The sequence below is a fragment of the Pseudochaenichthys georgianus genome, unplaced genomic scaffold (assembly GCF_902827115.2).
Source record: "Pseudochaenichthys georgianus unplaced genomic scaffold, fPseGeo1.2 scaffold_619_arrow_ctg1, whole genome shotgun sequence".
Lineage (NCBI taxonomy): Eukaryota > Metazoa > Chordata > Actinopteri > Perciformes > Channichthyidae > Pseudochaenichthys > Pseudochaenichthys georgianus.
This window is the reverse complement of record NW_027263177.1, coordinates 53,511-68,347: the sequence shown is the minus strand read 5'-3', so window position 1 is coordinate 68,347 and position 14,837 is coordinate 53,511. Positions and strand designations below refer to the sequence as shown.

The window sequence follows — 14,837 nt, the reverse complement described above, 5'->3', positions numbered from 1 at the left end:
AAAGCTCTGCAGAACAGATACTTATGCATCAAGATAAATGTTTGCTCGGTCCAGATTTGATCAACCTTTCATTTGAATGTTTCTCAGGGCTGCACCTCAGCAGGGACTTTAACTCAGCATGCATCCTGCAGCCTACATTAGCTTTAAGAGCTCCATTATACTGTAGCATGCAGGACAAAGAAGCACTTCCCTTTAAGTGAGTCTCTCTTCTGTGACAGCAGGAAGCTCCAGAGAGCCCTTCACTGCACAGAGAGTACAGCCTGTAAAGTGTCTGCAGTTCTCAATCACTTGTATAGACTCTTATTTCACCATTTCACTTTTCTGTTCTGTTTTATTGTGTTGCACTGTTGGAGGAGCCTGTGACCTAAGATGTTAGTCGTCATACTAACAATGTAGGCTACGTATGACCAATACAATCCTTGAACCTTGAACCTTGAGTTTAAGATGTTTAGTGTGCATTGTTTTCTAGATTTAGTGTGTAGAGACGAGAGGCAGATCTCAAGAGCGCAGCCCGGACAAGTTTGAGTTTTATTACAGTGTCAAATAGATAGGGTACAACACAATAACAAAAAGCCCTCATTATACAAACACCACACACATATATTCTGCTTTTCCCCACCCACCTGATATATGTGATTTAGTACGATAAGTTGCCAAGTTTTGAACATCCAAATGAACATGACAAACTCTCCTGTTTAAAACAGTTCCAAGCATTGAAATCGGTCCACATGACGTGCGTTTCCTTTGTCTATGTTCCTTTATACATCTCATGTCATGCTGACCTGTTCCTATTGGCAATAGGAATACATCTCTAACAATTCAAACAAACAAATCATGTCACAAACTATTCAGAGAAAACTTCAGGTGCGTATTTATGTAACTCTGTTCCGTCCACGCATTCCATTCTGTTGTTGGATGTTCCTCATCACATCCTCAAAGCTAAGCTAACCCTCATCACATCCTCAAAGCTAAGCTAACCCTCATCACATCCTCAAAGCTAAGCTAACCCTCATCACATCCTCAAAGCTAAGCTAACCCTCATCACATCCTTAAAGCTAAGCTAACCCTCATCACATCCTCAAAGCTAAGCTAACCCTCAACACATCCACAAAGCTCAGCTAACCCTCATCACATCCTCAAAGCTAAGCTAACCCTCATCACATCCTCAAAGCTAAGCTAACCCTCATCACATCCTTAAAGCTAAGCTAACCCTCATCACATCCTCAAAGCTAAGCTAACCTTCATCACATCCTCAAAGCTAAGCTAACCCTCATCACATCCTTAAAGCTAAGCTAACCCTCATCACATCCTTAAAGCTAAGCTAACCCTCACCACATCCACAAAGCTAAGCTAACCCTCATCACATCCTCAAAGCTAAGCTAACCCTCATCACATCCTCAAAGCTAAGCTAACCCTCATCACATCCTCAAAGCTAAGCTAACTCTCATCACATCCTCAAAGCTCAGCTAACCCTCATCACATCCACAAAGCTAAGCTAACGTTCATTACATTATCAAAGCTAAGCTAACTCTCACCACATCCTCAAAGCTAAGCTAACTCTCACCACATCCTCAAAGCTAAGCTAACCCTCATCACATCCTCAAAGCTCAGCTAACTCTCATCACATCCTCAAAGCTAAGCTAACCCTCAACACATCCTCAAAGGTCAGCTAACTCTCATCACATCCTCAAAGCTAAGCTAACCCTCAACACATCCTCAAAGCTAAGCTAACCCTCATCACATCCTCAAAGCTAAGCTAACCCTCATCACATCCTCAAAGCTAAGCTAACCCTCATCACATCCTTAAAGCTAAGCTAACCCTCATCACATCCTCAAAGCTAAGCTAACCCTCTTCACTCCTCAAAGCTAATCTAACCCGCTTCACATCCTCAAGCTAGCTAACCCTCATCACATCCTAAAGCTAAGCTAACTCTCATCACAGCCACAAAGCTAAGCTAACCCTCATCACATGCCTCAAAGCTAGCTAACCCTCAGCATCATCCTCAAAGCTAAGCTAACCCTCTTCACATCCTCAAATCTCAGCTAACCTCATCACATCCTCAAGCTCAGCTAACTCTCATCACATCCTCAAAGCTAAGCTAACCCTCATCACATCCTCAAAGCTCAGCTAACCCTCATCACATCCTCAAAGCTAAGCTAACCCTCTTCACATCCTCAAAGCTCAGCTAACCCTCATCACATCCTCAAAGCTCAGCTAACCCTCATCACATCCTCAATCTAAGCTAACGCCTCATCACAATCCTCAAAGCTCAGCTAACCCTCATCACATCCTCAAAGCTAGTCTAACGCCTCATCACATCCTCAAAGCTCAGCTAACCCCTCATCACATCCTCAAAGCTCAGCTAACCCTCATCACATCCTCAAAGCTAAGCTAACTCTCATCACATCCTCAAAGCTCAGCTAACCCTCATCACATCCTCAAAGCTAAGCTAACCCTCATCACATCCTCAAAGCTAAGCTAACTCTCATCACATCCTCAAAGCTAAGCTAACTCTCATCACATCCTCAAAGCTCAGCTAACCCTCATCACATCCTCAAAGCTAAGCTAACCCTCATCACATCCTCAAAGCTTAGCTAACCCTCATCACATCCTCAAAGCTTAGCTAACCCTCACCACATCCTCAAAGCTAAGCTAACCCTCACCACATCCTCAAAGCTAAGCTAACCCTCAACACATCCTCAAAGCTAAGCTAACCCTCAACACATCCTCAAAGCTTAGCTAACCCTCATCACATCCTCAAAGCTAAGCTAACCCTCATCACATCCTCAAAGCTAAGCTAACCCTCATCACATCCTCAAAGCTAAGCTAACCCTCATCACATCCTCAAAGCTAAGCTAACCCTCATCACATCCTCAAAGCTAAGCTAACTCTCATCACATCCTCAAAGCTAAGCTAACCCTCACCACATCCTCAAAGCTAAGCTAACCCTCATCACATCCTCAAAGCTAAGCTAACCCTCATCACATCCTCAAAGCTAAGCTAACCCTCATCACATCCTCAAAGCTAAGCTAACTCTCACCACATCCTCAAAGCTCAGCTAACCCTCATCACATCTCAAAGCTAACTCTCAGACGTTTTGCAGTGATGATATTGTAGTCCAACAGAAGATAATCTCAAACGTTTATGATACTTCCACGTTTTGTTCAGCAGGATGGAACCACGTTGTAAGGATCGTGTATACGCCACAGTGTGAAAGCATCATTTTGGTCGAATCAGACTATTTGAGGTTTCCATCAAAGCCTGAGAGCTGCAGGAACGTCGTCACTGTTCCCTTTCATATATTAAATAACTAAGCCATGGTTTTAATGCATTTAAATGTGTATCTATTCCTTTGGAGATGTCCGAGTCCCGTCTTCTCATGTGTTGAATTCAGTTTAAAAAACAAAAAGAGAAGATTACAGGCTAAGTGTTCAGATAATAAGCATCTGGCTTTGTTAAAGAAGCAGCTTAATTATACACGTGTCAATCAGAAATCTCTTCTCCACTCCTTCACTGACGCTTCAATCACAACAAGAGCTAATGAGCACACAGTGTATTATCTATACCATACTGCACACATAGCCTACTATGCAATCTCACTATTCATTCATACATGCTTTATGCAAACATCTGGGTACTGCATCTTGTTGTCTCAGTATGGAATGACTATAACGTTAAATATAATCTAATATAATCTAATCCACTTTAATATAATGTAATTTAACACCAGCGCTGGAGGAGTGTTTTGCCTGCTAACACGTTCAACACGTGTTGCATGTGACGCAGAAAACACTGAGTGCTGTTTTCTGGTTTAGCTTTTCACTCAAAGTTTATTTATAGAGTCCAACATCACACTTTCTATTTGTCTCAATGGACTTCACAGTTTGTGAATACTTCCTTCCTTAGAGCCTGACATCGGGCAAGGAAACCCTCACAAAGAAACCGCGCAGGTACACTAGAAAAACTCAAAATCTTGCCGAGTATATGTGTCTAATATCTAGTCAGAGTATGTCTCTATAGTACACAGACATAATAACTTCAGAAGTAACTGCAGAGAGATATAGGCTCTTGTTTTTAGACAATGCATCATCTTGTTGAGTCAAAACATCTTATTTCGAGTCGTATCTCAGATGAAACACGTTTTTTTGCTACATATTTATTGTAAAATCACGCTAACATCAGAACACAGAAAACGTTACTTTGAGCATTTGCGACTTATTTTATAACACATTTCCTGACTCTGGTCAAATATAGTTCAAAATGAGTTCTCCCAAGACGTGATTTATCTAAATATCCCATCTTCAAGAAATCGTACCAAGCAACATTTCACTTTTTCTATTGCCAGATGTTTTGACTTCAAGTGAAAACAGCTTGATTTTGTTATTCTTTAGCTTGTTTTCGGAGCAGCTGTTGTTCCAGTGTAACGGGAGGAACCCCCGGTAGTTGGGAACATTTTAGAAATCTCAGGGAGAACAACAGAAGAGGATCCCGCTCTCAGGACGGACAGACGTCGCCTACACCGATCTGAACACCAGCGCATAACCCACTGCGCCACACATATTCAAAAGGCAATACATTTACAACACAGTCCAAATGCTGAAGAATGCATGTGTCTATAAATAAGAAGAAGATGGATCCAGGTGGAGTTCAACAACCCTGCGACATTCCTCACATGTCTTGTTCAAGTGTCTCCATGAAAGGCCCTGCTGCTGGGTCTGTTTCAGGCCCCGCAGAATGTGGCCTCCCTGGGTCACACGGAGAGCTTTGTGAACGACGCGATGTATTAATACTGGCTGCTGATTTACGAAGGCATGCTTCAGATGTGTGTGCAGCCTGGAGCTCCACACGTACCAGTTACACATCTTAATAAACACCACTAAACTGCTTTAACAACTCCTATTGAATACTTTAATTTGAATGTATTTCCATTTGATAGGGATGTGCAATTTAAAATAGTTCAAATACAGGCATTATTTTATTTTGTTGCACATTTCCTCAACTTTTGTGTATTAGTATTTCTAATTAATGTTATATTATTATTATTTTATTTGATGTTTTTATTGCACTGTTTTACTTTAAATTTGTATTTTTAAATATCTATTTTCTATAATATGCATGAACATATTTTTTTACAGTAAAAAAACACATTTTGCCCGAATTTAAATAAATATTCAGATTCTGATCCTTTTACTTTAACTTCTCATATTACTGGAGATATCTTGTTTATTTTATTGCAGATTTTTCTTTGACTCTTTATAATGTTCTTCCTATATGTTGTGAAAAACTATTTCTAACCGATATAAATATTATATAATATATATATAATTTTGAATCTGAAATAAAGCAATTTAAGAGCTCTGAAAAAAAATTATTATAGTAAAACACACCAATATTTCGTGTCACGTGACCCTTAAGACAACCCACACAATTAACGTGTGAGTGAGTGAGTGAGTGAGTGAGTGAGTGTGTGTGTGTGTGTGTGTGTGTGTGTGTGTGTGTGTGTGTGTGTGTGTGTGTGTGTGTGTGTGTGTGTGTGTGGACTAAATTGCATTATAATGTGAATAAAACATTATTTCTGCAACATATTGCGTCAATTTGACCAATGCAATACATGCTAAAAATAGCAGATGTTAACCACTCAAACAAAAGGTCTGGATATAGGAGGAGGAAGAGGAGGAAGAGGATGAGGAGGAAGAGGAGGAGGAAGAAGAGGAGGAAGAGGAAGAGGAAGAAGAGGAGGAAGAAGAGGGGGAAGAGGAGGAGGCTAATTTTAGCCCGTGGAGCTACGTGCTGCTCCGTGTGGGACAGGGTGAGATCAAAGGGATTCCATTCTGACTCTGTTGCCATGGAGATCATAATTCAGCTTGGATGTCTGTTTTAATTAGGAGGCAGCGACGCTAACGAAGGAATAGCATGAGGATGAAGGCATCATCATCATCATAAAGAAAAGCATCACTCATATGGACGTAATGATAATATTCATCATAAATAATATATCATATATATTAATAATAATAAATATAATTAATATCAAAATATTCTAATAAACATACAAAATTAAAGTACAAATGTGTAATAAAAGATGAAATAAAAAAGTAATAATAATGGATTGATAACAAAGTATTATATATTTTTATACAAACATATGTAAAATGTAAATTATGCAATAAAAGAGTAAATAACATAGAGTAGAATAAATATATACCAACATTATATATAAAAGTTTGAGTATAAAAATAAAATAAAGGATGTCAGGAGGGAATCAGGACCCACATGCAGAATGAAGACAGCGGGGGCCTGTCCTACGAAGCCGGTTCAACCTAACCTGGATATGTTGGAGTTAGCCGGTTGGCCTAATCCAAAACATACGCGCTCTCGCTAAGCGGTCCTACGACGCTGGTTATCAAGTGGATCGCTCAGCCAGCCGTGTCCTATCTAGTTAGGTGCGCGTTCACATGAAAGGGGTGGTATTTGGAGCATTCGACCAATCACAAACATGGAGAAGCGCACTGACAGCGCAGCGTCATACTTCCTGAATGAAAAGTCAACTTTAATATTAGACATATGAAGAAGTTAAATTAAATATCCATGACTTAAACACTTGATCAGGATCAAAGCCTCAGAGCTGCAGCTGCAAGGTGAACACAGCTGGTAAAAGTGTTTGAATGCGTACATTAACAGGTTTATGATATCACTGCCCGTCTAAGACACGATCTGACTTTAATTACATTTGACTCGAGTGTTTCGTCAACTTAATGTGTTGCTTAAAATAATACTTCTGCATACAGTCTGTGACGCTGTGAGTGCTGCACGGCCAGATACGGCTCAGCTGACTCAGATCAGGAGAGATATGATACATTATGAAGTGATATGCCGCGGACTGTACTTAATGTACTCTGATCCGGTTACTTATGTTGTGGCCGATATTTAAGTACGCTTTCTTAACGCTAATGTTATAATAGTCAGATTGCTCTGAAGATGGAGGTGATATTCTATTCATGTTCACGTTCACACAGTCGGTGATTTTTGCCGGCCGTCTTTCCTGCAACGGCAGTTTTTCTGTATTTCCTTTCTCCTGTAATATGACTTGATCGCTTTAAACTCCGCACACTGAGCTCTGATTGGTCAGCAGGCGGTGCTTTCACTGAGTTGAGCTCTTAGCCTGCAACCTAACCTGGTCCCGACCAGGTTAGCTGCTTAGCATATATTACCATAGAGATCTAGCCTGCTAAAAAGAGAACCAGCTTCGTAGGACCGGAAAGCCGGAGTTTTCCCTGAATTTAGCCGGCTAAGCGAAAATCCTGCTTCGCAGTATACCCCCCTGGTATAAAACAAGATGTATTCATTCAAAGCCAAACAAACACGAGAGAAATGAACGAGCGGGAACGATCAACAAGAGGAGCAAACTAAAAACACTCAGCGGAACCAGAGTACAGGAGGGAAACAACGACGAACTTGGACTTGAGTAAAAGTAGAAGTACTAATAGTGAAGACAAACTGACAACACTAGGGAAGATAAGACTTTATACGCGACTCATGACAAAGACTCAGCTGGAGAAGAGGCAGAAACACAACCAGAGGAAACTAAAGACAGGAAGTAAAACCGGACACGACACGAAGAGGAACACATTTCAAAATAAAACAGGAAAAATATAAACACAAAAACTCAAATCACGACAAAAAACTATTAATAAAAAAATCACATTTAATTAAATATACAAACATAAGAAGTAAAAAGATAAATAGAACAATAAGGCCTGAAATGTTCCTGACGAAGAAGCCGGGCTTTCTTTGGCCCATGGGGCGCTGACATATACCTCATTCCAACACATCCTCACTCCCAGGTCGGCCTATGTTGACGTTATGTCAAGTCCCCTGCCGGCTTTTTCCAACGCAAGGGGGGGGGCCTTAGCGTCCATTTTCAACGCAAGGGGGGGGGCCTTAGCGTCCATTTTCAACGCAAGGGGGGGGGCCTTAGCGTCCATTTTCAGCTTTCCGGGATGTCCATGTGCTTCTATGGACGCTCATGAAAGCACGGCATTCGTTTGTGTCGACTGCCCTTAAAGGCAATGAGAGCGTCCATTCTCATTGGATAGCGGAGAATTGTACACCCGGAAGTAAGTATTCCCCTTACTGACGATTGATGTCACAGTGATATCTGCACTACTCATCGACTAAAAAACACCAGATTATCCTTGTTAATTACACAACATTGATTGGTTTAAATTGTGTGCAATGCTTTTGTATTTTTCCCCTTCGATTCGGAGAAACAAATCTTTTTTCGGAGTAAAGGATGGCAGAAGACACTACACTACCCAGAATCCCCAGCTATCATTTCTCCCTGCAGAAAAAGAAAACATGGCCGAACTTCGTTTTATTCTGGGTGTAAAATGCCTATTTTAAAGTTAGTTTGGCCATTAAAATGCGTTTTGATGTCATTTGATGAGAGAAATATGAGTTGTTATTTCAGATTATGTGTGCAGTGGATGTACATGATCTTTAGTTTGCTAGTTATTACGAAGATTACTTCAGGAAATTGCGTCCAACGTTTTCATTGTTACCAAGGTGGTTGCTAGGGACGCTGCTATCGATATTATTTCTGTTATGTTGTGTAACTGTTTAATGGTGTTATCTTTATTGCTACCCCCTTCCCCGTCAATGTATAGTGTTGGTCCACAGCGCAAACATATTAGTTTAACAAAATCCGCATCTAAAGATACGTTATTTCCCCCTGTGCAATTCCAGTCTCACATCTCACAGCACATCGTCATTAACAAATACCGGAAACAGACCGAAAACATTTAAAAAAAATAAAATAATACCTTATTCCGAGTGTGCTTGCTTTTCTCTTTGAAAGTCATCACATAACGCCATTGTAATACACGGTTCGGCTGCATTACATATTACATATCTGCCGTAGTTCTGTATTTATAGAGCCCTGATGAGAAGACAAACATGAGGAACTGAAAACGTGACGTGGATAATAAATATATCAGCCATTAAACAACATCTTACATTTCTTTTCACACAATACGTCTCCTTGCCGTATCAACACTAATTCGGCTCACTTTTATATTTGATCCAATTGGTAGATAGGCTGTATTTACACCATAAAGGTGCACAGATGATATAAAGGGACACCTGGTGGTTAAAGCATGTTATTGAATTTCAATATTTTTATTATTAGATATTAATAGGATCCCTATAAAGTATATTCATTACTGGTTATTCTCTACTAATAGTTAATTAAAGACTGTATATAATGACTATTTTGCACATCCCTTTCAAGATTTCATGATGTTCTAAGGTTTATTGACATATCATATCGGCCTACACAACTGTGGTGTAGTTCTGCACTGAATGAAAAACTTGGGTCGCAGGTTCCTCAACAGTGCATTACGAGACATCTATCAATATGTGTGCATACCTCCAGCAATGTTAACTATGTTGAAGCACTTATTTTAACTGATATTATACATAATGTATTATACTCTTATGATGTATGCAGATATTTCATCTCCGGCCTTGTCAGGTATTGAACAATCAATAAATAAAGAACACAGAATTGTTGAATATAAAACACAGAATTTGTGTGATTATACTAAATGATTTACAAATAAACACCACTGCATATTTAACTGTTACACATGCTGATGTAACGCAAATGTTCCAACTTGGGATCAATAAAGTATATCTTATCTTAAGCTGATCGATGGCTACTGCCATATTTGCAAAATGTGCCTCTGAACCTTGACAAGTGCATGTTTCAGGCTTATCAATTAATGTAATGTAATGTTATCACAGGGGTCACACACATAAGACCAGCTGTTGAATAAAGCTCTTCTGACCTTAGCTGGCGTGTGGGTATATATATTAATACTGCCCATAATGGGCACCAGCAATTTTCACCCATTTATTAATTATATGTTTTAAATGTGAGTGTTTCCTGTCCCCTAAACCTCCAGGGATGTACACAGTTTAATACTGGCAACTTCTTATTATGGGAAATACGAAAACGTCTTTTAAAACTACAACTCCCAGTAGAGACGTGCCATAGAGAACATGTTGCGAAACAGAATAGCCAGCATGTGTAGTTCTGGGGACGGGGTGGGGGAGGGGGGGGACGCGGTGGACCCGTTCAAATCCAGTTTTGGACAGTCTGCCGTGGTTCCATCCCATTTCAAGTGCTGTTCGACGCTCGGTAACCCTCGGAGCACACTCTCCAATCACAGAGCTTGAGGACTATCACGGGGTTTGTCAAACAGAGCACATGGTGTCCAAACGATAGCTGGGGATTCTGGGTAGTGTAGTGTCTTCATTGCCTTTAAGGGCAGTTGACACAAACGAATGCCGTGCTTCCATGAGCGTCCATAGAAGCACATGGACATCCCGGAAAGCTGAAAATGGACGCTAAGGCCCCCCCCCTTGCGTTGAAAATGGACGCTAAGGCCCCCCGCCTTGCGTTGAAAATGGACGCTAAGGCCCCCCGCCTTGCGTTGAAAATGTACGCTAAGGCCCCCCCCCTTGCGTTGGAAAAAGCCGGCAGGGGAATATTGAAATTCAATAACATGCTTTAACCACCAGGTGTCCCTTTATATCATCTGTGCACCTTTATGGTGTAAATACAGCCTATCTACCAATTGGATCAAATATAAAAGTGAGCCGAATTAGTGTTGATACGGCAAGGAGACGTATTGTGTGAAAAGAAATGTAAGATGTTGTTTAATGGCTGATATATTTATTATCCACGTCACGTTTTCAGTTCCTCATGTTTGTCTTCTCATCAGGGCTCTATAAATACAGAACTACGGCAGATATGTAATATGTAATGCAGCCGAACCGTGTATTACAATGGCGTTATGTGATGACTTTCAAAGAGAAAAGCAAGCACACTCGGAATAAGGTATTATTTTATTTTTTTTAAATGTTTTCGGTCTGTTTCCGGTATTTGTTAATGACGATGTGCTGTGAGATGTGAGACTGGAATTGCACAGGGGGAAATAACGTATCTTTAGATGCGGATTTTGTTAAACTAATATGTTTGCGCTGTGGACCAACACTATACATTGACGGGGAAGGGGGTAGCAATAAAGATAACACCATTAAACAGTTACACAACATAACAGAAATAATATCGATAGCAGCGTCCCTAGCAACCACCTTGGTAACAATGAAAACGTTGGACGCAATTTCCTGAAGTAATCTTCGTAATAACTAGCAAACTAAAGATCATGTACATCCACTGCACACATAATCTGAAATAACAACTCATATTTCTCTCATCAAATGACATCAAAACGCATTTTAATGGCCAAACTAACTTTAAAATAGGCATTTTACACCCAGAATAAAACGAAGTTCGGCCATGTTTTCTTTTTCTGCAGGGAGAAATGATAGCTGGGGATTCTGGGTAGTGTAGTGTCTTCTGCCATCCTTTACTCCGAAAAAAGATTTGTTTCTCCGAATCGAAGGGGAAAAATACAAAAGCATTGCACACAATTTAAACCAATCAATGTTGTGTAATTAACAAGGATAATCTGGTGTTTTTTAGTCGATGAGTAGTGCAGATATCACTGTGACATCAATCGTCAGTAAGGGGAATACTTACTTCCGGGTGTACAATTCTCCGCTATCCAATGAGAATGGACGCTCTCATTGCCTTTAAGGGCAGTCGACACAAACGAATGCCGTGCTTTCATGAGCGTCCATAGAAGCACATGGACATCCCGGAAAGCTGAAAATGGACGCTAAGGCCCCCCCCCTTGCGTTGAAAATGGACGCTAAGGCCCCCCCCCTTGCGTTGAAAATGGACGCTAAGGCCCCCCCCCTTGCGTTGGAAAAAGCCGGCAGGGGACTTGACATAACGTCAACATAGGCCGACCTGGGAGTGAGGATGTGTTGCTCATTCACACGCAACTCCGGTTCAAGCTCCGTGCTAGAGCTTTTCAGGTTCAGAACCGGTTCTTCGGTTTAGCTCCGGCTCTTTTCACACCGCCCAGAGTCCGACTGGTGCTGCGTCATCGCGTCATCGTTTGCGTCATGACGTAACCGTTTGCATGCTTGCTTCATAAAGCCAAAGCGCGGAAACCCCTCACAGCTGACAACAACAACAACAACAACAACAACAACAATGGCCGATTGTGCTCCAGCTTCCTCTGCACCTCTTCCCAGCAGGTAGCTGGTCTCTTCAGAGGACCACTGCTGCTTGTTAAGTTTCTCCATCGTTGTGGACAAACTGGATAAAACGCCGGCTTGTTGTTGTTGTTCAGGAGTTGATCCCGCCCCTGCTCCCGCCCGGACGTAAGCGTGGCGTATGCGGTGCTTTTGCTCTGGCCGGAAAAAATGTGGGTGCTTGAAACGAACCGGATTCCGGAGCTCAGAGGCGGCTCCGCTGCGGTGTGAACAGGAAAACCCGGTGCTTTTCAAGCTCCAGCTCCAAACCGGCCCTGAAGCACCGTTGGTGTGAATGAGGTGATAGAAAGGGCCGATTTACCACTGAGGCCCTTGAGCGCTCCGTCATAATGGCGTCTTCACACAGACGGGGAAATGCGTTAATCGGAGCTATCACCGAGGTGTGTTTTCTAACGACACGCAAAGCGCTTTGACCTGCGGTTTATCTCTTCTTCTTCTTTCAAACGTGTTACTTCTCTCTGTCAGCTGTTGTCCCGCTCGCTGAAGAGAAAAGGATGACGGTCAGGAGGCGGAGCCGCCTTATATACTGTGAGCCTGCGCGCATTCAGGTAGGCTTGCCCTGATTGGCCGGCTACGTTTATACAACTTCAGTGTGTGAACGCTTGCGCATCATCGATGAGAGTAGTACCCATAGAGTCCAGTAGAGGGCGGAGCCTGTGTGAGATAGAACATGTACTTCAGTAAAAGTAGAAGTACTCAGATCTTGTGGTAAAAGTAGAAGTATTCAGATCTTGTACTTGAGTAAAAGTAGAAGTACTCAGATCTTGTACTTGAGTAAAAGTAGAAGTACTCAGATCTGGTACTTGAGTAAAAGTAGAAGTACTCAGATCTTGTACTTGAGTAAAAGTAGAAGTACTCAGATCTGGTACTTGAGTAAAAGTAGAAGTACTCAGATCTGGTACTTGAGTAAAAGTAGAAGTATTCAGATCTTGTACTTGAGTAAAAGTAGAAGTACTCAGATCTTGTACTTGAGTAAAAGTAGAAGTACTCAGATCTGGTACTTGAGTAAAAGTAGAAGTACTCAGATCTGGTACTTGAGTAAAAGTAGAAGTACTCAGATCTGGTACTTGAGTAAAAGTAGAAGTACTCAGATCTTGTACTTGAGTAAAAGTAGAAGTACTCAGATCTGGTACTTGAGTAAAAGTAGAAGTACTCAGATCTTGTACTTGAGTAAAAGTAGAAGTACTCAGATCTTGTACTTGAGTAAAAGTAGAAGTACTCAGATCTGGTACTTGAGTAAAAGTAGAAGTACTCAGATCTGGTACTTGAGTAAAAGTAGAAGTACTCAGATCTTGTACTTGAGTAAAAGTAGAAGTACTCAGATCTGGTACTTGAGTAAAAGTAGAAGTACTCAGATCTTGTACTTGAGTAAAAGTAGAAGTACTCAGATCTGGTACTTGAGTAAAAGTAGAAGTACTCAGATCTTGTACTTGAGTAAAAGTAGAAGTACTCAGATCTTGTACTTGAGTAAAAGTAGAACACATTTCAAAAGAAAACACAAAAAGAAAATCATGACGAAAAAGTCAAAAAACATGAAATGTAATTAAAAATGTAAACAAACATAAGAAGTCAAAGCGAACGCTAACTAAGATGAGATGGAACAATAAGACCGTAGAAATGTTCCTCCACACGAAGGAGACCATGGAGCTGATGAATCTCCGTCAGGATTACAAAGTGATGAATAATAGACGCGTTCATCAGCTGAGAGTTCTTCAAACGGCGTCTCTAAAAATGGCTCCGGAGCCTCGCTGCCCGTAGCGTCGTTCATCACTTCGGCTTTACGCCAGGAAGCTTCATCATCAGGAGGAAGAGGAGGGGACAGGGACATCCATCATCAGGAGGAAGAGGAGGAGGAAGAGGAGGGGGAAGAGGAGGAATAGGAGAGGAAGAGGAGGGGACAGGGACATCCATCATCAGGAGGAAGAGGAGGAGGAAGAGGAGGGGGAAGAGGAGGAATAGGAGAGGAAGAGGAGGGGACAGGGACATCCATCATCAGGAGGAAGAGGAGGAGGAAGAGGAGGGGGAAGAGGAGGAATAGGAGAGGAAGAGGAGGGGATAGGGACATCCATCATCAGGAGGAAGAGGAGGGGACAGGGACATCCATCATCAGGAGGAAGAGGAGGGGACAGGGACATCCATCATCAGGAGGAAGAGGAGAGGACAGGGACATCCATCATCAGGAGGAGGAGAGGAAGAGGAGGGGACAGGGACATCCATCATCAGGAGGAAGAGGAGGGGACAGGGACATCCATCATCAGGAGGAGGAGAGGAAGAGGAGGGGAAGAGGAGAGACATGAGAGGAAGAGGAGAGGAAGAGGAGGGGAAGAGGAGGGACATGAGAGGAAGAGGAGAGGAAGAGGAAGAGGAAGATGAAGACTAAGAACATGTGAGGAAGACGAGGAAGAGGAGGAAGAGGAGAGGAAGACGAGGAAGACTAAGAACATGTGAGGAAGAGGAGGAAGAGGAAGATGAAGACTAAGAACATGAGAGGAAGAGGAGGAAGAGGAGGAACAAGAGAGGAAGAGGAGGAAGAGGAGGAAGAGGAAGATGAAGACTAAGAACATGTGAGGAAGAGGAGAGGAAGAGGAGGAACATGTGAGGAAGAGGAGGAACATGTGAGGAAGAGGAGGAACATGAGAGGAAG

At 41.8% G+C, this 14,837-nt stretch overlaps 1 protein-coding gene across 1 annotated transcript; it reads left to right on the top strand.

Annotated features, from left to right (window-relative positions):
- Positions 1 to 3,614: 3,614 nt before the first annotated feature.
- Positions 3,615 to 14,231, top strand: LOC139433558 (major centromere autoantigen B-like). The gene is made up of 4 exons (XM_071202605.1): positions 3,615 to 3,635; positions 4,702 to 4,767; positions 5,663 to 5,810; positions 13,981 to 14,231. The coding sequence occupies exons 1-4, from the start codon at positions 3,615 to 3,617 to the stop codon at positions 14,229 to 14,231; spliced, it is 486 nt and encodes a 161-aa protein (XP_071058706.1).
- The last annotated feature ends 606 nt before the right edge of the window (positions 14,232 to 14,837 follow it).